Source organism: Scomber japonicus, chromosome 9 (genome assembly GCF_027409825.1).
Source record: "Scomber japonicus isolate fScoJap1 chromosome 9, fScoJap1.pri, whole genome shotgun sequence".
In the NCBI taxonomy this organism is placed as follows: Eukaryota; Metazoa; Chordata; class Actinopteri; order Scombriformes; family Scombridae; genus Scomber; species Scomber japonicus.
In genome coordinates, this window is record NC_070586.1 from 3491755 (window position 1) to 3518929 (window position 27175).

The 27175-nt window shown below is 38.0% G+C and overlaps 1 protein-coding gene across 1 annotated transcript in view; it reads right to left on the bottom strand.

Moving 5' to 3' along the window:
• Positions 1 to 27175, bottom strand: part of LOC128364600 (GTPase IMAP family member 8-like) — a 185905-nt gene that overhangs the window by 139493 nt on the left and 19237 nt on the right. Inside the window, exons 2-3 of the mRNA XM_053325165.1 lie at positions 12672 to 13310; positions 12532 to 12573 (exon numbers count right to left, since the gene is read on the bottom strand). Of these exons, the coding sequence (XP_053181140.1) occupies positions 12532 to 12573; positions 12672 to 13310 (681 nt within the window). The remainder of the gene's footprint in view (positions 1 to 12531; positions 12574 to 12671; positions 13311 to 27175) is intronic.

Here is a 27175-nt window from a genome sequence, read left to right on the forward strand (position 1 = left end):
ATGAGGATTTCCCCTTCACCCTCCAACAGGGACTCAGGGCACAGTTCACCCCACTGTTTGAAGTCACCATTGTTTTGGTTCATGGTGTTATGTTTATTGTTCATGAGTGTTTTGTTCAGAAATGTTTGGGAGTATACCTACAAATAATAGCAAAACAAAATGACGACTAATAATATTAAAATAATGTCGTTGAATGTAAATGGTCTAAATAATCCAATTAAAAGACAAAAGGTCATGACAAAACTTAAAAAAGAAAAAACACAAATAATTTTTCTTCAGGAGACCCACTTGTCACAATCAGAACATGATAAACTTAAAAAATTCGGCTACAGGAACTTATACTATAGTTCATTTAAAGGGGGATGTAGAAGAGGAGTAGTGATACTAATACCAAACTCAACTAAATTTGACCTTGAGAAGGAATGCAGGGATAAGGAAGGAAGATGCATTATAGTAAAAGGAAGAGTGGAGAATGAACTAGTAACACTAGTAAACATATATGCACCTCCGGAAAGTGACAAATCCTTTTTTAGATGTCTATTTGATGATATCACAGCAGAAACAGGAGGTATTCTGGTCTGTGGGGGAGACCTAAATGTTATTAGAGACCACAGAGTAGATACAACTAGTCTCAAAAAGAATAGAATGCATCTGACAAGATTCATAAACATATCCTTGAAGGAGATGGGAATGATTGATGTTTGGAGGAATCTACACCCCCTGGAAAAAGACTTCACGCATTATTCCGCAGCACATAAAGTTCATTCAAGGATAGATTATTTTTTTATGAATGTAGAGGACAACCATATGGTCCGAGAATGCAAGATAGGGGGCGCAGATGTGTCAGACCATAACCCACTCTATTTAACAATAAACGTAAACAATAGAAGACGGCAGACAGTATGGAGACTTAATCTGGGAATTCTGAATAATGACCAAACAAGGAAGAAGGTAAAAACAGAAATTGAAAGATACATAGAGGAAAATAACAATGGCACTGTAGACCCAACGATTTTTTGGGATGCCATGAAGGCAGTCATCAGAGGAAAAGCTGAAACTGCACATGCAAAAAGAGCTAAAATGGAGGCTTATAAAATGTACAATGAAAGGTTAAGAGTATTGGAACAGGAATATCAAAATACTAATGACCCCAAGATAAGTCAACAAATTAAAGATACAAAAACAAAAATTAATGACATACTTCTGGACGAAATTGAAAAAAAAGAATAAATATTTTAAACTGGGCTACCATGAAGTAGGCTCAAAGGCCACAAAAATACTGGCAAAGCGTATAAGAAAACAGCAAGCAATTAGTAATATATGCAAAATTAAAGATCCTCATACAGGTGAGACAGTATCTACCCCGGATGGTATTGAAGATATCTTCCAAAGATATTATCAAGACCTATATACACAACCTGCATCTGCAGATGAGAATGATATGATTGCATTCCTAGAGACGCTAGACTTACCCTCAATTGGACTTATACAAAACGATAAATTAACAGCAGAGATTACACTGGAGGAAGTAAAAGAAGCAATAAATACATTGAAAAACAATAAATCACCAGGGAGCGATGGATACCCAGCAGAGTGGTATAGGATGTTTGGAGAAGAGCTGTCACCACTACTCCTTGCCTCTTTCAATTGGACTCTCCAAAACAATAAAATACCCCCATCATGGTCTGAGGCAATAATTACAGTCATTCCGAAACAAGGAAAAGACAAAGAACACTGTGCAAGCTATAGACCAATCTCAATATTAAATGTTGACTATAAAATATATACAACTATAATCTCTAAACGGCTGAACTCCTTTATATCAGAAATAATAAAGGAAGATCAAACAGGATTTATAAGAGGGCGCCAGACCCATGACAACATTAGAAGAACACTACACGTAGTGGAACAAGCAAGAAAAGACAAAAAGAGCACTGTATTAGTAAGTATTGATGCAGAGAAAGCTTTCGATTGTGTCAATTGGAAATTTCTATATAAAGTGTTAGAGAGATTTGGCTTTAACAATAAATCAATACAGTGCATAAAGACATTCTATCAACAACCAACTGCAAGAATTAAAGTCAATGGGAGCCTGACAGACAAAATTAGACTACAGAGATCAACAAGACAAGGATGCTGTCTATCACCCACTCTATTTGCCATTTTTATAGAGCCACTTGCACAGGCTATAAGACAGGAACAAGAGATTGAAGGAGTGATGGTGAATGGCGTAGAACAAAAAATAGGACTTTTCGCAGATGACGTCATAACCTACCTCGAACGCCCAAATGAATCATTACCTCAATTGATGAAACTTTTAGAAACATTTGGACACCTATCAGGATATAAAATAAATGTTGCAAAGACACAGATATTAGCACTTAACTATAACCCACCTAAAGAGATCCAAAAATTATTTAAACTTGACTGGACACGTAAGGGAATTGAATATTTGGGAGTCACAATCACGAAAGGATTATCTAAACTATATAAATCAAACTATAGTAAGATAAATCAGGAAATACAAAAAGATATTGAAAGATGGTCCACACTAACACTGGATCTAAGCTCACGAATCGAGATAATCAGGATGAATGTTTTACCAAGGCTTTTATACCTGTTCCAATCTTTACCAGTAGAGGTCCCACAGTCTCAGTTTATGAGCTGGAATAGAATAATTTCAAGGTTTGTTTGGGGTGGAAAAAGGCCTAGAATAAGATTGGAGACTCTCCAGCTGCCAAAAGAAGAAGGTGGGATGGGACTTCCCAATCTGAAAGCATACCTCTATGCAGCCCAGCTGAGGTATATGGTTGGATGGTGCAAACCAGATTACACTGCAAAGTGGAAAGAGTTGGAAACACAGCTTGGAGAATACCCAGTACAGAGTATTATAGGAGATGAAGACACATACAAGGTGATTAAAAACCAAATAAACCCAATAACGATGTTCACAATAAAATTATGGTTCAGCATAATAAAAAAATACAAGATTCAAAAAGATGCTAATTCATTAAAATGGATAGCATATGATAGCAAATTCAAACCAGCTAGATATGATAAAGGGTTTAAGCGGTGGACAACCAAGGGAATCACAGCGTGGTGTGTGCTAGTGAAGAACGGGCAGCTGGAGTGTAGCATCCCCAGAAAGAAGATGGTCGGACTCTTTGACTGATGTTTTGTGAATTTATTCAAATCCATTCCACACCGTAAGAGCTGAGTGAAACAAAAATAAACATGAATTCACTACGCATTTACAACGATATTTCTGTTAAAGAAAACAGCTTGAATGTCCTTTAAATGCTTTCTTATGCACTAATATACACAATCACAATGACAGCACATTTACATATGTAGGAACTAAAAGTGCATAATACATGTTAACAAAACAAACTGGCCTTGAATCCTTGTTACAATTAGTAGTATTCATGCTAGCGGCCGTTTAACATTTAAACTTCAAAGAAAGTCATAAAAATGTACCTTGTTCTCTCTCCAACTGAGGTGCTAAATCCTTATTTGTGTGTGGACATCTCTATAGTAATTGCAGCGGCATTTTTAGCTTATTTGATGACAGTTCTCATAAGTTTCTCACTCGTTTCTGGTGGGTCAGGTAGACTGTATTGGCGCAAAAAATGCATTGTTTACTTCCGCCGGAAGTTTCAAAATAAAAGTCTTAATTACAAAATAAAATACCTTCTATGCTTTATATGCAAAAATAAGAAAATCGTGTTATATTAATAAACTAAATCATGTGCATTGATATACACTGTTATTTACATGGAGAGTTTCCAAAATATGAAGGAAAAATTTGATTTGGATAAACAGGAATTCTATAGGTACCTACAACTTAGAGATTACTTTCTGAAAGAGATCAGGATGGACCCCTCCGGAGAAGTGCATGGTGTGATCCAACTCGTAATCAATACATACAAAGAAAAGAAAATTAGAATTGTTTCCGGGTTATATAAAAAATTAATATCAAATAAACACTCAACCAAATACATAAAAGAAAAATGGGAATCAGAATTTAAGATAAAAATCACAGAAGAAGAGTGGTTAAAGATGTGGAAGATACACCACACATCCACTAATTCAAGGATCTGGAGGGAGTTCTCCTGGAAAAATCTGGTACGTTTTTTTATCTCACCCAAAGTCAAAAGTAAACAGGTAAACAAAAATATGCCTTGTTGGAGAGGCTGTGGAATAATGAATGTGGATCACTCGCACGTTTTCTGGAAATGTGATAAAATCAGATTGTTTTGGAAAATGGTACACGATGCATTGTTGCAAATTCTTGAATATAAGATTCCAATGACTTGTACAGTATTGTATTTGTGTGAAGAAAATATTAGACCGAAGGATAGATACCTGGTAAAAATATTACTAACAGCAGCTAAGAAAGCCATCACGAAGAAATGGGGAAGGGAAGACACCCCTACTCAAGATCAATGGACTCACCTGGTTGAGGACATATACACAATGGAAAAAAATGATACACCGCCTAAGGCTACAGGAAGCCCAATTCAAAGAGAAATGGAAGAGATGGACAATATTTATGACTGAACAACGACAACACTAAAAAACTTGATTAAGGAGAAGAAAAAGGAATATGGACAGATTATTTGTAAAGAGACTCCCATGTGTTGTATTTCTGAACGTGTTTTTACTTGTTGTATTTTATTATTGAGTTGTTCCTCCTTTGTAAAGAAAAATGTTCAATAAAAATTAAAGTGAAAAAAAAAAAAAAAAAAAAAACTGTGAAGATGATCCTGATGTTGAATCTGTCATCTTTATTTTTTTCTCCTTTGTGTTTTCTCATTTTTGACACAATAAAGTGACACCTGCTGGTCACAACATGCAGCTGCACAAAGAGGGAACACCTGTTAAAAAGACACAACTCTATATATCTATCTATCTATCTCTCTATCTATCTCTCTATCTCTCTATCTATCTATCTATCTATCTATCCTACCTGCCGATGCTGTGGGCCGTCAGCAGGTGAAGCAGCTCGCAGGTTTTCGTTCTCACTGATGAATCTTCGTCCTTAAATAAAACCTCCAGCTGCTCCACAAAACCTGCAGCAACACAAGAAGAGTATGTCAAGTCACATTTATTCACAAAGCACATTTAAACCAAACAGTTTAAACAAAACTAAATAAATAGAAACTGTGATTTACTTTTACTGTAATACTGCATACTACATCACTATAATACTGCAGTACTTTTACTGTAATACTGCATACTACATCACTCATAATACTGCAGTACTTTTACTGTAATACTGCATACGACATCACTATAATACTGCAGTACTTTTACTGCGGTAGGATTTTTCATGTAGGACTTGTAATGTAGTATTTGTACATATCTGTTGGTACTTTTACTGCATTAAAGTATCTGAGTACTTCTCCCTGTGTATATTTGCTTCATGCCAGCTGTCTCACCTCCAGTCACAGCCTGGTAGAGCTTCTCCGGGTCGTGCATCAGGTCGCAGAGTGAAGCCAGAGCTCGCTGCTTCCTGTCGGCCTCCAGCTGCTGCAGCTCCCCGAACAGCTGCGGCACCGCGCGCCGCCCGAAGGCCACCGGAGCCCGGCTCGGATCTATGAGCACACCGGCCATCCGGAGCACCTGTGTGGAGCTTAGAAGCAGGTTCAACCCCGGTCACTCAGAAGCTAACCGGGATAATTAATGGAGTCAGCCGAAACGCTAGGCGGCCGTTGTTACTCAGCTGTTTAATAAACAACACATATATACGTATACATGTCTATGGACTAAGCTAGCTGCTACTGTCATGCTGTGAATAACACTGAACTGACTCTTCTTCTCTCGACATTTTCACAACTAATCTCTTACAGACTCTACATCACCACCTGGTGGCGGAATTTATACAACGCTTAACTCATGAATGAACCAACTGCAATGCAAATTAAATCATTAAATGAACTAAATTACACACACAAAATACAAACTTAGAAGTTGTTGGTTAACATACGTAAAGACAGAGATCACAGTAGGTTTTATTTAACCCTGTCGAAGAAAACATACATTACATAACAAAACAAATGCATTTCTCATAAACTCCTGGGGCTGCTGACAACAGTTAATGTTGAACACAGAAACTGTGCTTCTCTAAGATAAACTTGTGGGGTTTTGTGAGTAATTTAGTTCATTAATGAATGAATTAGCATTGCAGTTGGTTTATTCACGAGTTAAGCATTGTATAAATTCCGCCACCAGGTGGTGCTGTAGAGTCAGTAAGACATGAGTTGTGAAAGCTTCAGGTTCAGCTGTGTTAGAGTGACACCTGCTGGTCACAACATGCAGCTGCACCGGCTCTGTGTCTACCTCTGTAGCCGCTTACTGACGGAGCAACTCTGTCCCTGTTCAGTGTCCGGACCTTCAACACAGAACAGTGAGGAGGAATAAAGTAGAAACCGGAGAGCAGCGACGAGAAATGACGGCAGACTATAACAGAGGTTAAATCGCCCCTGCTGTGTCCCAACTAGTTTTCAGCCACGAAGAGACAAAAGACCTCTGCCTGAGGAGCTCAACTTGTGTCCTCTGTGTTTTACATCCGTATGTTAGCCTATATTATATTATATTAATTATATTATGTTATATTAATATTATATTATATTAATATTCCCATAACAAATAAAATGGGACAAACATTAATAGTAAAATCGCAGAAAGACATGAATATATTCAAATACTAACAAACACACATTGTGAAGCTGAAATTGATGTTAGAGCTCCACCTGCTGGATACAACAGTGTAAAGACACAGGTGAGGTTCAGTGCATTTTAATAATGTGACTGTGGACAAAATAACAGGAACACAGTATAACAGGAATAACATTCCTCATATTTAAAAGAAAACATTATATCAAGTCCATTACAATCATCAAGCTTCCAAATACTTCTAAATAATCACACAAACAATAACGGAAAAGAATAAAAACACAATAATGCAATTGGTAATAAACAGTAAAGAAGAAAACAATATAACAACATGTATATTTAGTACAGCAGGAAATAGTCTAGGCTGAAACTGCAGTTTATAACACCTACCCTCTTATTTAAAACAAAAACAATACTCAACATATTTGGTTTCAATATTTGATTCTGATTTTTACCAAACTTTACACAAACTGAAACAAAGATCCTGAATGTTGCAGATTCAGCAGTTATCAGTGATTCAGACCTGCAGCAGTTTTAAATAGAATATTTTACAGAGTTGTTTAGATATTAAAAGTCTGATTTATCACAGACTAAAATCAACATTTTATCATTTGAAAAAGTTCAACTTCAGGATTTAGTTCATCTTTTAAATACACTTCATTTGGCCACAAAAACAACGTTCAAATATATCAACAGAACTGACTAACCATTGGTGTGTGTTGGTGTATTTACTAAGGGGAAAGGGTTTGATTAGAAAGAGAACTGAGAATAGAGAGAGGAATTTCACTCTTGCAGTGACTGAGATGTTTTCAACATGTGATTTGATTTGAATCTTTCCTTTCAAATTAAACTACAAAAAAGTGTAATAATCTGTTAGTTTAATCTGTGAATTGTCTTAGTTTTTTATTTCAGGCTGGCTGATACATCTCAGCTATAATAAAAAGCACCAGGAAGATTCATCCACAAGTTTCTGTATCAAGTCACTTCTTTGTTCTTCATGTTTTTTCTGCAGATTTTATTTTTCACCTTCATATTTCACCCTTTCCATTTCCTGTTCCTGTGTTTCCAGTAAGTTGCGGATGCTTCTCAGATGCCACATGTTCAACCTTTTCACCAAGTCACTGATTTCCTCTTGATGTTTTTCCCTCTTCTGTTTTTCATTGTTGGCTTTTAGTGTCTGTAACAGATCATACTGCTCATCTTTGTCTTTCAGTTCTTTCTTCTGAGCTTCAAATTCTTTCATGTGTTCCTCTTTGAATTCATTGAACTCTTCAGCTTTCTTTCTGGCTTCAGCTTCATTTGTTTTCTTTACATTCTCCAGTTTTTTATTATGGTTTTCTTCTAATTCTTTTCTCTCTTTCTCCTCCTTTTCTCTTCTGATTTGATCTTCTTCTTTTCTTTTCTTTTCATATTCTTTCCTTTCCTGTTCATATTCTTCTTGGAGCTTTTTTAGTCTTTTCTGTTCCTCCTGTCGTTTCTGTTCATCTTCTTGATTTCGTTTCTTCCACATTTCTTTTTGTTTCTTCTCCCAGTCCTCTCGTTTTTTTCTCATCTCTTCTCTGCTCTCCATCAGCTTTTTATCAATCATTTCTTTTTCCTCTGATTCTGACTTCATCTTTTTCTCCAAATCTGCAAGTTTTTGTTTCCACTCCTGTCGCTGAATTTCTTCCTGTTCTCTCCTCTTTTTGTCTTCTTCTTCTCTCTTTTCCTGTTCTTTCTTTCTCTGTTCTTGTTCGTTCTTAATCTTTTCCTTCATTTCTTGTTCATGTTCTTCTTGGACCCTTTTTATTCTTCTCTCCTCCTCTTGTTCTCTCCTTTTCTTTTCTTCTTCTTCTCTCTTTTCCTGTTCTTTCTTTCTCTGTTCATCTTCTTGATTTCGTTTCTCCCACATTTCTTTTTGTTTCTTCTCCCATTCCTCTCGTTCTTTTCTCATCTCTTCTCTGCTCTCCATCAGCTTTTTATTAATAGTTTGTTTTTCCTTTGATTCTGATTTGATCTTTTTCTCCAAATCTGCAAGTTTCTGTTTCCGCTCCTGTCGCTGCATTTCTTCCTGCCTTTTCCTCTTCTTGTCTTCTTCTTCTCTCTTTTCCTGTTCTTTCTTTCTCTCCTTGTTCTTTCTGAATGTTTTCCTGAAGTTGTTTCTCTCTCTCTTCTCTCTCCTGTTCAATCTCTGCTCTCTGTGTCTCTATTCGTTTTTCAATTTCCTTCATTTCTTCCTCATGTTTTCTTTCAAACTCCTCCCTCTCTTTCTTCAGCTCTTCTTCCTTCCCCTTCAGGATCTTCTCCACTTCCATCTTTATTGCTGCCTCGGCCTCTTGCAGCATCTCATTGGTGAAGCAGCTGCCGCCATTTTTCTTCACCATGGAGTCAATCTTGTTTATCAGCTCACTGACTTGTGTGCTGTTTTGTTTATCTTTATTATTAAACACATGGTATCTTCCTCCACAGTCAGCAACCAGCTTCTTAAAGGAATCATCACATTCCTCTTTAATGTATTTTTCAATGGACTGCTCATCCTCCAGGTCATCTCCTCTTGTGAAAAGAATGATGGTGAACTTTTCTGATTTTTTCCCAAAGGCTTCCTTGATTAGTTTTAATGTCTCCTTCTCTTCTGGTGTGAATCTGCCAATCTGTAACACCAACAGGAAGACATGTGGTCCTGGAGCCAGAAGACTGATGCATTTCACCATCTCCTCATTAACCTCTTCATGGGACAAAGTGGAGTCAAACAGACCAAGAGTGTCGACCACGGCAACACAACGACCGTCCACTTCACTCTGTGCTTTCTGACATTGTTTTGTGACTGATGTTTGACTTGATTTAGCTTTAAACTCATCTCTTCCCAGAATGGTGTTTCCTGTAGAGCTCTTTCCACTGCCAGTCTTCCCTATCAGAACAATCCTGAGACACTCTGAGCTCTGTTCCTCATCATCACCTGTAACAAAGCAAATCATAGATTTTATGCTGCAATCTTATATTTAATGTTCTATTCTAGCTACAGTACAGTGCTGTAGACCCAAGACTGTAATACAAGACATGATTTATTACACATAAAAATGGTTTAAATTACTCACCAGTGATCTTTTTCTTTTTCAGCCTCTCAAGTTCAGCTTGTTGTTGTATGACTTTATCCATCTGGGCATGTGTAAAGGTCTCTGTTGTATAGCAACATGGTTTATTTTTAGATTGTCTCATCTTCTCCACATTATCCAACATCTCAGAGATCTGCTGCTTGTTCTTGATGTTGAGAACAACATATCTTCCTCCACAGCTCTGACAGAGCTCCTGGATCTCTTTGGTTTCTTTTACAAAGTCAACAACATCTGGATCTGTAGGATCTGACTCTACAGTGAACAGAATCATGGTGAAGTCATCGACTTGAGAGCTGAACATGTTCTGGATGGTCTTTAACTCTCCCTTGTCATCATCAGTGAGGGGACCCACAGGTAGGACCAGGATGAAGGCATGAACACCCTCAGGATCACAGAGGGAGATACACCTGAATGATTCCATCGCTGCCGCCTGAGGTTTTCCATACAAGGCAGGCAGATCCACCAGAGAAACCCAACGTCCACACACCTCTCCCTGATGTTTAACACACTCTGATGAGCTGGAGACTGAATGAAGCTCAGTCTGACCTAAAATGGCCTTGGCTGCTGAAGTCTTCCCTGCTCCTCTCCTCCCACACAGAACCAGGTTTAAAGACTTTGGTCTTCTGGTCTCTTCAGTGAAGGTGAGGAAGGTTCCTCTGTTTTGATGAACAATGTTCTCAATCTTCTCCATTAACTGTTTGGGGTCATTGTCAGACATGTTGTAGTATCTTCCTCTACAGTCTTCAATCAGCTGATTCACAGTGAAATTGGTTTTATTCTCCTTGTGTGTGATGATGACCATGGAGTGTTTAGAAGCATCTCGACCAAACAAACTCAGGATGAACTTCAGTCTTTTTTTGTAATTTTCACTGAACTCAGAAGGTTTCACTAACAGCAGCAGAACATTTGGTCCAGGGAAGCACAGATTCATGCATCTCCTCACTTCTTCTCTCACTGTCTGCTCAGACTGACTGAAGATATGTGAAGTTTTTACTACAGTCAATGGTTTTCCTCTCCACTCTCCACAGGCGGCCACACAGGAGGGTTTTTTTTGGCAATGAAATCCTTCTTTCCCAATAATGAAGTTACCAAGTTTTGTCTTTTTCTTTTCATTTTTCCCCACAAGCACAATCCTCAGTGCAGAGACTGAAAAACAACAAGGAGAAAAAACACATGATTAATTTCAGCCTCTAAGACACAGCAGGTATATAACCACGATGAAAAAACAGCTTTACATGGCGTTGTTTAGCTCCCGCCCCATGTGTTGATGCTACAGTCCTCACTGCAGGCGACCCCGGTTCAAATCCTGCAGCGGTCCTGTCCTGCATGTCATTGCCCACTGTGGTGGTAAAACCCACAAATATCACTGTAATGTAATTCTTTGTCATCAATTATAGATGAGTGTTTATATGTATACTGTGTGTCCATTTGTGTTTATTGATGCATTAATTTAAGATAAAATAAGATATTCCTTTATTAGTCCCGCAATTAATTTAATTTAATTTAATTTAATTTAATACTGTTGGGATTTTCCCATTTTCTGTCACTTGTCTCTGTTTGGTTATTCTTATGTTCACAAAAGAAAAATAGAAACAATTAAAATAAATAAATATTAGTTATCAGACAAATAAATCAACATAGCCATCAGATTTCATTAAATAAAGGTTACAGTATAAAATTTTTTTTCTATACTGTAGAACAGCATTATGTGCTAAGCTGGTGATAAAGAGACACTGAGGCTTAAGACGAGCTGCCTTTACCAAACAGACACTGATGCCATAAATCTCATCACAGTTAAACAGAACATTATCTGTAAAATATTTAATATCTATCAGCTTCCAGACAAACTAATATTTACCTTTAATTCCTGAAAGATATTTGAGAAGAGTCATGTAAAAAAAGGAAATGTCCAATACTATTAAATATCTAGTTTCTCAAGCAGCTCTAATCACCAGTTTAATCTCACATACAAAGTAATAACTAGACAAAATGTGAAATGTATTATTAATAATGTTTATTATATTTTAAAAGTTATAAAAGCAGCAGAAAATGCATTATATTATTTAGGACTGCAAGCAAACAGTCAGGAGGTGTGACAGTAAACTAGGATCTCTCTAAGCTCTTTTTTCCAGTCTTCAAACAACTTTGTCACCTTTTTATGTAATAAACTAATACAACACCATGAATGCTTTCAAGCAGAAACTGTGTGAATGTGTGTAATGTTAGCCACATGTACATTTCATCATGTGGAGACTACAGAGATACAAAGGAGTTGTAGGAGATCACAGAGGCAGAGTGATGCAGCTGGAGGCTACAGGTTGTACTGACAGGTTGAGTAGAGGTAGCTGAACTGATCTCTCACTCAGAAAGTATTGATTAGGGATTTTATTTAACCTCTGCTGTTTTAAGCTAGTGGTACACATGTGTCTTAAATAACAAGTCAGTAAACAGATGGACAGTTTATTTTAGGAACATCTCCAGCTGGAGGACAAAGCTCAGCTGTTACACTAACAAGGAGAATTTGAGATTTAATCAGATGGATGCAGTCGATTAAATTTCAAATAAAACATTATAATAATAAACATAGTATTAAGGCTGAATGTAATTAACTTACACTGGCTGACTGTACATTCAGGTGGTGATGGAGTGTGTGATGTCTGAGGCCTGAACCCTGTGAAAAGACAAAAACATCAATTATAGAGCATCAACTTCATCTTATAGATGTCTAATACACATGATAATAATTAGTAAGTTTACTCACAGCTGAAGGTGTTTCTTGCTGGATCCAAGAGATATTTCAACCCTGTAAAAAATACAGAACCAAAATAATGCTTAACTACTGTTCAAACTTAATCACAGATCATTTGTATTCATCACAGTATAAAATGTCCCTGAACTCACCAGCAGCTCTAACAGGATCCAAATTGACTCTGAACTCTTGTTTCAGGCGTCCATGTTTACTTGGTAAAACAGCTGCTGCTTCCTCAAATACTTCACATATCAAATGATCTCCATTGTTTTCATTCACAATTAGATCCATGATCCCTAACAGCTCTGGACGTTCAAGGTTGTTCTGCCAAAATAACTTGGATCTACATTTTCGGATCATGTCTCCTAACTGTGGATGTTCCTCATATTTCTCCATCAAACCTGAACTCTCCTCTCTTTGTGTTGATATCAGAATCACTGAATGATCAAATGATTGATCAGTGAAGAGTTCAAGGACTGATTGTATTCTCTTCTTGTGTTGCTCAGTGAAATCTTCAGGCTGTAGAACCAGCAGGAACACATGAGGTCCAGGATCAGAGAGTCTCACACAGGTTTCTACATGTTCTGATAGTTTGTGTTGTGAGATGTTTGGATTCAGCAGATCTGGGGTGTTGATGAGAACTATTTCTTTCTCCTGAATCCGTCCACTGACTCCCTGACAGCGATCTGGTTCTTCCTCAGTGTTGAACACAGTCCCTCCCAGTATGAAGTTCCCCACTGAACTCCTCTCAGACCAGCTGTTCCCCAGCAGAACAACCCTCAGCTCAGACACTGAAATGAAAAGTGTATTCTGTTACTCTCCAAGCCTGGGAGCGAGTTGCTGTACAGGTTACAGCGTAGCTTTGTTAGCTAGTTTGTTGCTAGCTCATGGCTAATACTGGTGGTGTGGCTGTTTGACTGGCGGGAAACCTCGTGTGTTTTAGTAGGTCATAGACACCTACTAGGGGAGTAATATCAATGTAATACGAATGAACCTATTGACAATTTCTTCATTGTGAGGAAAAACAAGTAACCACAGGACTGATATATTTGTCCAATCACCCAACCCTAATAAGAGTTTTAACTGTACTAACTGTACAGTTAGGGTTAGGGTTGGCAGCCACTTTTCTGTAATATTCAGGGATACAGAACATTTTTCAACTTGGTCATAAAAGTTTGTCATTAAAGTATTTGGTTTAAATGTCTATTTACTTGCATTAAGACATTTTGAATGTGTTTTCTCAGGAGCATTACACAGTGATGAATATGAAGATGAGGATGAAGGCCCATCATCTGCAGTTCAGCAAGTAAAGTCCATTAACTTTTATATTGTGTACTGTGTGTGTAGTTGATCATTATTTAGTTTTAAGCAATGAATACATGTAATATGTCAATTTGTATGAAAACACAATTAAAAAGACAGACTGTTGCATTAATGTTATATTCCATTGTGTGACCAGACACTGTGCCTGCTGACCAGTCAGATCATGAAGATGTGGACCAACAGAAGTTTGCCCCAAGGCAGTGGTGGTTCTAGCTTGAATGACGCCCTGGTTGAGACCCCCCTCTCAATCCACTTAATAGAACAATAATCTAATGGAATTAGTGGACTAAAGTCAGTCACACCTCGACTTTCTTCCAAATAACGCACATTTCATTCATAATATTATTAATTCTTTGGAGGTCTCGCCCAGGGCCTCTGGTCGCTTGCCCAATTCGTCCATATCAGGGACCGCTACAACAGGCTGTGACTGATTGATGGAGAAAATAATGCAGCTGGAAAAGAATATACATACCAGGGCGCGCAGGTGGTCGAGTGGTTAAGAGCGCATGCCATGTACGCAGCGGACCCCGGTTCGAGTCCCGGCCGGTGGACCTTTCTGCATGTCACCCCCCTCTCTCTCCCATAATTTCCTGTCTCTCTACTTTCAAATAAAGGTGTCTATGCCAGAGAAAATCTTAAAAAAAAAAAAAAAAAGACTATTATAAAAAAAAAAAGACTATTATACAGCGGATTGGGATCAGTCACTGATTTAGCTGATACACTCTCCATGATATGTCCTAACACCACTGGACAAGCTGCAGAGGCTCCTAAACCAGCTTTCATTAACAAAGCTTTGTAGTGGCAACACACCAACACCAGACTGAAAGCATCAACTCCAGTCAGGACCTGGTCTGACGTCTGACGCTGCAGAGGAAAATCCAGCAAGACCCTATCAGGTATGATCCTCTGACTGATGTTCATGATGCTGAACACAGGACAGTTTATCACACCAGTAACTCTGAGGCCGGCTAAAATCAGAGAAACAGCCTGAAATCCACTGTCAGGTCAAAAGCTTGAAGACAATTCTGGAGACTCTAGAATATTATTCTCCACTATTGACCCAAGACACACACTCAGACAATTCTCTACCTCAAAATGTGATGAACTTGTATTTTTCATTAATAACAAAATAACATCAATTAGAGCCAGTATTACTGCTGCTGCTGATATAAACACAGATGATCTCAGTAAATCCTACAAGACTGTCAGTGAATGTAACTCCTCCTCCTCATGTATTGACCCTGAACCGACAGCATTTTTAACCAAGTGTTCAACAGTATTTCAGGTCATGTCTTTAAACATCATAAATATATGACTTCAAACAGACACATTTCAAGATTCCTTTAAAACAGCTGTAGTTAAGCCTTTACTAAAAAACTCAACCTAGATAGTAACACTTTGTTCAGCTACAGGTTGATATCCAACCTTCTATTTATTAGAATGATACTTGAAAAGATGTTTCAGTGTTAATAAACTCCTGTCTTAAGGAAAATAACATCAAGGTATAGGAGCCTCCGTGCCCTCACCACCAGACTCACAAAGAGCTTGTGAACAGATCCACCAGGCTGTCAGAAAGCTGAAAAAACACTCTGGACCCTGGACAAACTGTCTCTTGCACTATTACAATCATTACATACCATACAGACTGAAAATGCTGCTATTCACTGACTATATATCTTACAGAACTTTTGCTACCTTTTTGCACTACCACAAACTTAATGACTCCTAGATTTTATATTTTATTTTATTAATATTTTATTTTATTGTCTATCTTTTTAATATTAGTAAATGTCTTATCTGTTGTGCACTTAAATGTTTACTTTTTAGTGTTAGGAAATGTCTTATTCTCTTATTTGTTGTGTCTGTGCACTTTATCTGTTTCAGCGTGGGATAGTGAGAAACGTCTTCTCGATTCCTTTGTATGTTTAGTACATCATGTATGTGAAGAAATTGACAATAAAGCTGACTTTGACTTTGACATAATGGGGCTTTTCCTCAATATGGTTCAAGCACTACTTGGCTCAACTCGACTCGACTCTACTTGTTTTTTTTTTTGCGTTTCCATCAGGTATAGTACTTGGTACCTGGTACTTTTTTAGTATCTGCTCTGCCGAGGTTCCAAGTGAACCGAGCCGATACTAAATGTGATTGGTCAGAGAGTCACTGGAAGAATCAAACCCGGCATTTTTAAATACCAGCAACAGCGTTACAGCGATTCGGTTTCTCTTCTCTTGCTTTGTGTGAGACAGAAAGACACATACAGCAGCAAGTACACCATCAACTCCATGTCCTCCATTGTTTATGTGTTTGTATTGCGTAGAAAACGAAGTCACGGCAGTTTCATGTGTTTCAGTTTTCTATCCTACATAGCAAAGCACATATGAATAAACCACATCATCATATCTGTAGTGACTACTGGCTGCTAATGGCTCTGATTATTCAGACGAGTACTTAACGAAGGTTATTCAGTCCTCCTACAATACCAGACAAGAAGAAGGAATCATTTACACATTCCTTTCTATAGAAGCTCTTTTGCCAAATTTTCATTTATATGTGGAGCAATATAAATAATTTAACTAAACATGCTGAAGAATATCTGAATGTAAAAGAAAGTAAAAAGAAATCCTTCATTTAAGCCAAACTAATAATTGTAACTAAAGTGTATTCAGTGTAAGAAAAGCTTATTAATGTTGTTATCTTGTTATTATTACTATCACTGTTACTGTTGTTATTATGTACTACATGTGTGTCTGTGTGTGTATAAGTGTGTATATGAAATGTGTGCACAGATGTTTTTAGTCTCAGTACATTAAGGTTTTAAACAACAGTGTTTAATGTTTAATGTCACATGGGTTTCTCTGACTTCTACTGCATATTATTTTGTTAAATCATATTCTTGAATGTAATGTTTTATTTCTAAGTGCAAATAAATTATTGTTATTATTGTGCTTCTCTGTGTCTCTCTCCTTCTTCTTTCTCTCTCTACCAGATGTTCTGTTTGAAGTTTTTCTAAGTTCTGCTCACAGAGGAATGTTGAGTCTGATCTCGATGTGCTTTATGTGAAAAGTGATTTATATTAGTGATGAAAAGATTTTCACACACACACACACTTGGCTGATCTTAATTTAGCCCTACATCTTTTCTTTCTTTTCATAAACATTATAATATTTCTTCCTTTATTCATGAAATATAAAATGTTGTTGAAGAATTCTCATCAGTTCAACTTACAGAAAGGGCGAATGAATGAAGGGCTGCTTCTCCTCTGAGACTTTAAATCATCATCTGTAAAAAAACAAAAACAAAACAGAAGAACTCAGATCAATAATCAAACATTTATATATCTAATAGACTACAACACAACTGCTCCACTTCTAGCATTCCTGTAAATATCATCTAAGAAATAACTGAAATCTATCAAGATGTTAGACACACTGTATAAATATGAGATTTACATTCTGCTTTAATTAAATGATTTCATTTTACAAGAGAACATGCTTTAAGAGGAGAATTCTCTTCTTCTTGAATTAACAGCGTTACAGTGTGCAGTATCCTCAAAATGTGTTTCTCTAAAAACAGCTGTTGTAAAGAGAGTGATCTGATAGTCGGGTCATGTTATTTTCTATCTGCTGCTCACTGTGTCTCAGACGAGTTTCAAGGACACAATGTTTTATTAATACTACAGTAAAAGTACTGTAGTATTATAGTGATGTAGTATGCAGTATTACAGTAAAAGTACTGCAGTATTATGAGTGATGTAGTATGCAGTATTACAGTAAAAGTACTGCAGTATTATAGTGATGTAGTATGCAGTATTACAGTAAAAGTACTGCAGTATTATGAGTGATGTAGTATGCAGTATTACAGTAAAAGTACTGCAGTATTATAGTGATGTAGTATGCAGTATTACAGTAAAAGTACTGCAGTATTATGAGTGATGTAGTATGCAGTATTACAGTAAAAGTACTGCAGTATTATAGTGATTTAGTATGCAGTATTACAGTAAAAGTACTGCAGTATTATAGTGATGTAGTATGCAGTATTACAGTAAAAGTACTGCAGTATTATAGTGATGTAGTATGCAGTATTACAGTAAAAGTACTGCAGTATTATAGTGATGTAGTATGCAGTATTACAGTAAAAGTACTGCATTATTATAGTGATGTAGTATGCAGTATTACAGTAAAAGTACTGCAGTATTATGAGTGATGTAGTATGCAGTATTACAGTAAAAGTACTGCAGTATTATAGTGATGTAGTATGCAGTATTACAGTAAAAGTACTGCAGTATTATAGTGATGTAGTATGCAGTATTACAGTAAAAGTACTGCAGTATTATAGTGATGTAGTATGCAGTATTACAGTAAAAGTACTGCATTATTATAGTGATGTAGTATGCAGTATTACAGTAAAAGTACTGCAGTATTATGAGTGATGTAGTATGCAGTATTACAGTAAAAGTACTGCAGTATTATAGTGATGTAGTATGCAGTATTACAGTAAAAGTACTGCAGTATTATAGTGATGTAGTATGCAGTATTACAGTAAAAGTTCTGCAGTATTATAGTGATGTAGTATGCAGTATTACAGTAAAAGTACTGCAGTATTATGAGTGATGTAGTATGCAGTATTACAGTAAAAGTACTGCAGTATTATAGTGATGCAGTATGTAGTATTACAGTAAAAGTACTGCAGTATTATGAGTGACGTAGTATGCAGTATTACAGTAAAAGTACTACAGTATTATAGTGATGTAGTATGCAGTATTACAGTAAAAGTACTGCAGTATTATGAGTGATGCAGTATGCAGTATTACAGTAAAAGTACTGCAGTATTAAAGTGGTGTAGTATGCAGTATTACAGTAAAAGTACTGCAGTATTATAGTGATGTAGTATGCAGTATTACAGTAAAAGTACTGCAGTATTATAGTGATGTAGTATGCAGTATTACAGTAAAAGTACTGCAGTATTATAGTGATGTAGTATGCAGTATTACAGTAAAAGTACTGCAGTATTATGAGGTTATAATCAGATGTGACTGAACTCACCAGATGTTGCCGGCTCCATAATGTGGTGTAAAACATCAGACTGGTTGATCTGGAGGAGAGAAGAAGAAATAAACAGAGTGCAGCTGCAGTAATGAGCTTGTAATAGCAATTTCAACTCCTTTGTAAAAATACCCAACCTCCCACCTTCTCACCAAGATATCAGAATTGTAAATTCAGTTTATTTGCATCTCTACTACCTGAGACACCAACTCAAACCTTGTGTATTTTAATTTAGGCTGTCTAGACCTTGTAATTGTAAATTCAGTTCCTTTGCATCTCTATTACCTGAGATACCCATTCAAACCTTGTGTATTTTAAATTAGGTTGTCTAGACCTCTTGATTTCACACCTCAGGGGGTCGGTGCCGATACCTGCGAGAGACAAAAAGTGTTGAATCACACCTTAGGTAGGAGGCTGACCCCACAGCAGACATAGGACGTTAAACACACCCCAGAGGTGGTCCTTTCTCTCAGATATAAATGTTGATGTTTCCCAATGTTCGGGGTCCTTCTTCATTTCAGAACCGCTCGCATGTTTTGTTGATTGACCTTTTCTTTGCAAAGAAAATAAAACCTTGTCGGCCGGCAGAAGTCTCTATTTCATTCTTCACCAAGAGCACAGAATTTCAACGACAATTTGGTGTCAGAAGTGGGATCCCTCGAGTGATCATCTGGGGCGGAACACGGACAGTGACAGGCCATCCTGGAAGAAAAAAGCTTTCCAGTCTCCAACCTCAAAATCTTCTTCTGAGAAGGGAGGACTGACCACAAACGCCCCAGATCATTACCGCTGGGATTCCACGAACATAATTCAGTGAAATTCATCTGGTGAGCATTGAAATATTGATATTCTAACTCTTTTCTTTAAAATTTGGGGTTTAATTTGTCATAATATTTCCATTTTTCATTATATCCACTATTGTGTCTGAGTCAGTGACTCAGGGATCAAAGTTTAAATACTTTGGGTACTTTTTTTATTGCTTACATAAGCATAAATTAAGGGGTTCACTTTCAATCACTTGTGCGGTATTACAGAGTGGTCCTTACAGAGACGTCTGTATTGTAGTTTTGTCGACGACGACCTCTACCAGCTGGAATGGGGAGTAAAGTCTCTGGTCAGGCAGGTCCTCCAGAGGGTGCAATTTTGGATATTATGAGAAGGAAATATGGGGATAAAGCTTTAAAATATTTAAATGTCTGGACAGCTGAGTTTGGATTCCCAGTAGGGGGATCCCTCGGTTTAAAAAATATATTATTATTAGAAGAAAGACTAAAAAAGAAAGAACTAGAAATGAGAAAGAAAAAGAAAATATCTGTAAAAAAATTGGAAATTATGGAAGGTCAAAAAGAATGTTTGCAGATTTGGAAAGGGGAAGCAGACGCAAGAAATAGGGAAATAATGCAAAAACAACTACCTTTTACACACGAGCGAACCGAAACCAATGAAAAGTTTTGAAGCTGGATCCAGACCTCGACGGCAACCCACCCTCCCATCCTTCAGCTCCACCATCATACAACTCTACAAGAGAACCAGATCCCTTCAGCATGACACAACAGGAGCAGCTCATCCTGATGCGACTGCTCAACCAAAAAAACTCTTCAGACAACCATTCTTCTCCAATTGCCCACAGACTACGTCATTCCAATCAAGATACAGCCTTCAACATGCCCATGGTTGAATTTTCGGGACCAGAAGGTACTACATGGGTTTTCCGTGCATGGACTTCTGCTGACATCACAGCAGCAGAACTTCGCAGACACGCCATACATGCCTGTGACCAACTACTCCAAAAGAAAAAGAAGAAAGAAGAGACAACACAAAAACAACGTCACATGGCGGCAATGACCATGTACAACACAGTCCGAGACAACAGACAACCACATCATGAACGCAAACAAAGAATACACAGCCGATACAAGAACGGGGAAAACAGATTTCCAAGAAGATTTCCCAACAATGTCTGTTACAACTGTGTACAATCTGGACATTTTAAACGTGAGTGTCCCGCATTAACATCATCAATTCCAGAGAACACATCAGACTGACGGTGGTCGGGGGTTGTCGGAGAGGGATGGAATCTTGCTGACAAGCTCAACCAACCTGTGAAGCCAGAAGAAGGTACTGCACCACACACACACTCACACATACTGAGCAGATTAACACACAATCTTTTGAGACCTCAGACAAAATTGCTTTAACATATGTTCAATATACATCTGATCATTTCAAAAGATTTCCCAAACATACATTGATCATAGTTGAACAAAATGTTGTATTCTTAGTTGATTCAGGAGCTACACATTCTGTGATAAGAGCTCTAGAGCTCACTACAAAACCAAAACTGAGTGGGAATCATGTTTATTGGTTCATCAGGTCAAACAATCAGAGAGAACATTACTGTCCCACTTAAATGTGAGGATGGACCACATACAAATTTCAAACATGCATTTTTACTCTCTGAAGTCTGTCCCATTAATCTCATGGGCAGAGATTTAATGTGCAAATTAGGCCTTTGTCTAATCTCAACCCCAGAAGGTGTCAAAGTTCACAGACTATCTGATTTGGAACCCTATCTTGCACATTCTTTTATTCACCACAACCCAAATTTACTCTATGCATATTAATGGAAATTGCAAACAACAGTCTCTTCTGAACTTGTTACAGAGGCCAAAAAGACAGTTTTAACAACTGCAACTGATTTCATGACACCAGAGGACCTGCATTGTACTTCTCATGTGTCACCAGAACCTGATGAGCCATATGAAGAGAGCTGGCTGAGAGAGAGATTTGAAAAGCTTAAACTAACACACATATATTGGACATAGCACAGATGTGCTATATCAGTCTCTCTCACATAAGCTCAATCAAACATGTATACAATACCTGATTCAGTCCCACACATCACACTTGCAAAACACACATCAGATAACTGGCATGATTTGGGCCCATTCATAAAATCATGTCAGCGCGCAGCGAATTGAAAAAAACAAAAAAAAACAAAACATATGATCAATCAATTTTATTTTCACCAACACTGCAGTGCTATTGTAGAAATTTAACATCTGTTGTGCACACTACAAAAAAAATCCAGCTGGTACTTGAAAGCACTTCTAACTCTTTTTCTTTTTTGTCCGAAGAAAGCTGCAGCTATTACAGCCCTACAGGAAGTCTCTAAGACACTGTGGGCTGTTAGTAAGTATGATGTTGGCCTCATCAAAGACTGTAAACTTGTTATCATAAAATCAAAATCTGACTTTAGACCTTGTAAGGCTCAATGCCCACTAAAACAAGAAGCCATCGATGGTATAACATCAGTCTTTGAGTCTCTTAAAGCAGCAGGAGTAATTATTCCCTGTGATGACTCTTGTCTCAAGTTACCTCAAATGCAAAATTCTTTTCAGTGATGAATCTTTATAATGCTTTCTTCAGTGTTCCAGTGCATCCAGAAAGTCAATTTTGCCTTGTTTTCAACTTCAATAGACAAGGCTACATATTCACTCGCTTGTGCCAAGGTTATTGTGAAAGTCCCACCATCTACAATGAAGCTCAGAACAATCTTTCACTGAACTAAAAGCTTGCCTTACAGATCACTCCAACTTTGGAACCACCAGGCCGTTCACTCAAGCGGCATATGAGACAAATTGATGTATGACTTCTATTTTGTTACAGGATCATGGAAATAAACTACATCCCATAGTTTATTTTCTTATGTAACTCTCCTGGTCCCACATGCTGGGTCTATGATTTTACGTAAACAAAAAACTTCTCACCTCTCCACAGCACGACGGCTAAGATACAACACTGTGCTTTTAAAAATGTCTAATATCACTGTTCAAAGATGCAATGTTTTAAACCCTGCCACTCTCTTCCCTACGCCTGAGGATGAACAGGAACATAACAGTGTTGCTATCCTTCAACAGGTTCGCTCTCCAAGACCAGATCTACAAGAAACACCATTAATTAATCCTGATTTGATTGTTTTTCTAGATGGATCTGCTTCACGTGACCCACAAACTGGTCGCAACAGAATAGGATTTGCTGTTGTCACTAACCATGAAACTCTTGTCCCAGATTCACTCCATCATGACAAGGTTGCAGCTCTTCTAGATGCCATTTTGCTCCCAACCTCAATTGCTGTTTGTAAATGCCTTGCTCATACTAACCACTCAGACTCTGTCTCCTTAAGAAACGCAAGAGCTGATGCTGCTGCATAAAGAGCAGCACTCCAATGTATTACCCTTGATCCTTTGTTTGTTTTAACTCCAGCCTCCATACCCATCTCCCTTGAAGCAATACAATCCTTTGCCACGCCACAAGAGAAGGCTCTGTGGAAATGCTGCGGTGCCACACAGAGAGAAGCAGTGTGGCAAGGACCCGATAACAAACCATGTCTACCTAAACATTTCTTTCCTCACTTTGCAAAGTTGACACATGGATTGGAACAATGTGTCAAAAGGGGGGATACTGGATACCCCCCCATAACCCAACATTGGTTCACCAGTTTTTTATTTTTATTTATTTATTTTTTTCCCAGCTCATGCGCAGAAGTTTTGTTAATCATGTATGGTTTGTGCAACACATAATACAGCAGGTAAAGTCAGCCCTCCCACTGCCAGCTTCCGCATTGCTCCATGACTTCCAGCCTGGTGACTGGGTGGTGACAAAGGACCTCAGAAGGAAGCATTGGCACTCCAAACGCTGGCGAGGTCCATTCCAAGTGCTCCTGACGACACATACGGCTGTGAAGATTGCTGAGAGAACAACGTGGATACACGCCAACCACTGCAGGAAGGTTCCCGAGCCAACAGAGGGACTCAACCAACAACCCGAACGACACAAGGACGAACAACACAACGACGGATAAGCACCACAGAGAACAACACGAGGGAGAACTCTACGAACTCAACATCAACCAGACGAACAGAAGTAACAACACAAACTTTTCCTTCCCCATCTAACTACATCATGCACCACCTGATCCTGTTCCTATCGTGGGCAGTGATGCTGATAGAGGCTTACACCTACACACCCGCCAAGACTGTCTCTCTGAACAAAGGACAAAATACAACTTTCACCTGCAGTGCTTATCCTGAAATTTGGCGATCAGGTCAAATTCATGCATATTATGCCAAATATGATAAGTACCTATGCAGAGAACCTGCTCCAAACAAAGATCCCCGCTTCACAATAACAAGAATTCCACATTCCAACGGAGTCAAAATCACCATCTCTGATGTCAAAACTACTGATGCAGGCACATATTGGTGTGGTATTGAATATCCAACCTCTGATATGTACAGACAACTCAGAGTCATAGTCAATGAGCCATCACACTCATATGACACCCCACTTAAAACACTGTCAAATGATAAGACAATTCCATCGAACTCTGAGACAGAAGATAACCACCTGGACACCACTGATTTCAAAGGTGACGCAGTGCAACAAGCCCTCAGACAATGCAACGGCAACAGTGCATGTGCCCTAGCTCTTTCACACAAAAAAGAGTTGAAGATTCCTGGTGACTGTTGGGGTTGTCATGCTCTAGCAACCAGATGGCAAGCAACACCCCTTACAGCAAATATTGTGTTACAGGGTCACATGAAAGAATCTTGGGGCAGAGAAGATCATGGTAAGTGCACTGTCCCTTTGGGAATGATGACGTTATTAATTGCTGGTCAACAGATCAGGAATAATGTTTCAATTATCCCACATCCCAATATCACCTGTATTGATTCCCATCCAACCCCTAATAACATGGCATTTGAAGTTCCTTTACAACATGCAGAGACTTGTGTTTGTTCAGCATCCTCATCCGGCCCTTATCTAGGTCAGTCAAGTTGCCAAACTAAAATATTTGTAAACACCACAGCATCAATTAAATGTTCTCATAGATGGCCTAATAACACCCTGACAAGATTTGCCTGTCCATTTAAGCAACTCTCATCCCAACCAGGAATAATGTGGTCTTGTGGTAGAAAGGCTTATCATAATTTGCCAACTCAATTTCAGTGGTCCGGTTGTTGTCACCCATCAATAGTTACAACTAATACAGAAATCTTATATAAAAAGGCTCCTACTATCAATATTCAATCTACCATGCATTTTCAAGCCCATAGAGATATTGTCGGTGTCCCTTCCAAATTTGATGGTTATGTATTAGCTGACCCCTGGACTTCCCCTGGTGCTAATGTGGGCTGGTCTCTGTTTTTAGGAGGCGGAACAACTACAGCATTGAACAAAATTAATGGAATAGCCTGGTCTGTTCTGTCCTTAGCAAACCACACTGAAGCAGCTTTTACTTTAGTGAATACTGAAATGTCTGCAATCAGAACAGCAGTTATTCAACACAGGCTTGCTCTTGATATCATTCTAGCTGAAAAAGGGGGTATTTGCAAAATGCTCAATGTCTCTTGTTGTTTTTATGTCCCTGATGAGTACGAGAACATCACCAACATCATCAAACACATGCAAGATGCCATTCAACCCCCACAAGTTGCGGATGACTCATGGTTCTCTTGGCTAAAGCTTTGGGGCCAAGAATGGTCATCATGGTTTTTAACTATAATCATCCCAGTTGTAGTTATTTTCTTTTTGCTCTGCATCATAATTCCCTGCATGTTGAAATGGCTATCGAACATACTCACCAAAAAGGTAATCCAATCTTCTACATATGCTCATGTGAATGTTAACAATGACCATCAAAATTCACCCTCATTTCATATTCCCGATTCCTATCATTACTCCAGCTCAGACTCTGACTTTGATGACATTTTGTAAAAAAAAAAAAAAAAAAAAAAATTGTATATTTTCTTTTTCTTCTTACTATTTTTATTATTATTTTTATCTTTTTTTTGGTTTATTATCATTTTTATCTTGTACATCAAATTTTAAATTCTTAATTCCCTTTTCTAAACGACTGCCATGATGATACATTTTAAAATCTATGTGAATTAATGTGTCGGATAATTAAGTTGTATTAGGTATTGCGGCACACACAAACCTTTGGCCGCGGAGAGTAGGTTGGGTCCTCAGATAAGTCAATTTGTGACGCGCTACTAAATTATGATAACAGCCTCTTAGAGCATTCAAACGGTGCATTTATTGTGCATAAACAACACAATAGGGATGGATGAATGAATAACTGAAACCAGCGGTGAAAAGGCGGTCAACAAAAATTATGGCTTCTCCCCAAACCCGACTCTCTCTCTCTCTCTTCCTCATCTGGCTCACCGGTGAGTGCCCACCTTTACGCACACACACTTCCGCACGCACACACGCCTACTCCATGAGGACCACCCACTCACTCCACACACACACTCAATACACCGTGCTGCTATCTTCATATATGTCTCTTACATTAGGTTTTAAAGTTGTATTGTATTTTATTTTATTTTATTGTTTATTTTGTTTTATTCTTTATTTTTTAATTCTGTTTTATTTTTATTTTTTATCATTGCTTCATTTCATTTATTTGATTTTGTAAATATTACCATTATTATTTTTATTTTCAGTTGTGATTAATCAATAATCAAAAGGGAGAATTGTAATAGCAATTTCAACTCCTTTGTAAAAATACCCAACCTCCCACCTTCTCACCAAGATATCAGAATTGTAAATTCAGTTTATTTGCATCTCTACTACCTGAGACACCAACTCAAACCTTGTGTATTTTAATTTAGGCTGTCTAGACCTTGTAATTGTAAATTCAGTTCCTTTGCATCTCTATTACCTGAGATACCCATTCAAACCCTGTGTATTTTAAATTAGGTTGTCTAGACCTCTTGATTTCACACCTCAGGGGGTCGGTGCCGATACCTGCGAAAGACAAAAGAGTGTGGAATCACACCTTAGGTAGGAGGCTGACCCCACAGCAGACATAGGACGTTAAACACACCCCAGAGGTGGTCCTTTCTCTCAGGTATAAATGTTCATGTTTCCCAATGTTCGGGGTCCTTCTTCATTTCAGAACCGCTCGCATGTTTTGTTGATTGACCTTTTCTTTGCAAAGAAAATAAAACCTTGTCGGCCGGCAGAAGTCTCTATTTCATTCTTCACCAAGAGCACAGAATTTCAACGACAAGCTCATTAAAAAGTGTTAAGGTGACACAAACAGTGGATACTTACTGGTGTCAGTGTTTCTGCTCTGTGTCCTCTTTGAGGAGTCCTGCTGAAGACAAAGAGTCTCTGTCACCAACTTTCCTGAAACAACATCAGATAAAAACATCAAGAGACAGTTTGGGAAAGCTTTGCTCACACTGATTAAACCACTGATTCAAAAATGTCAT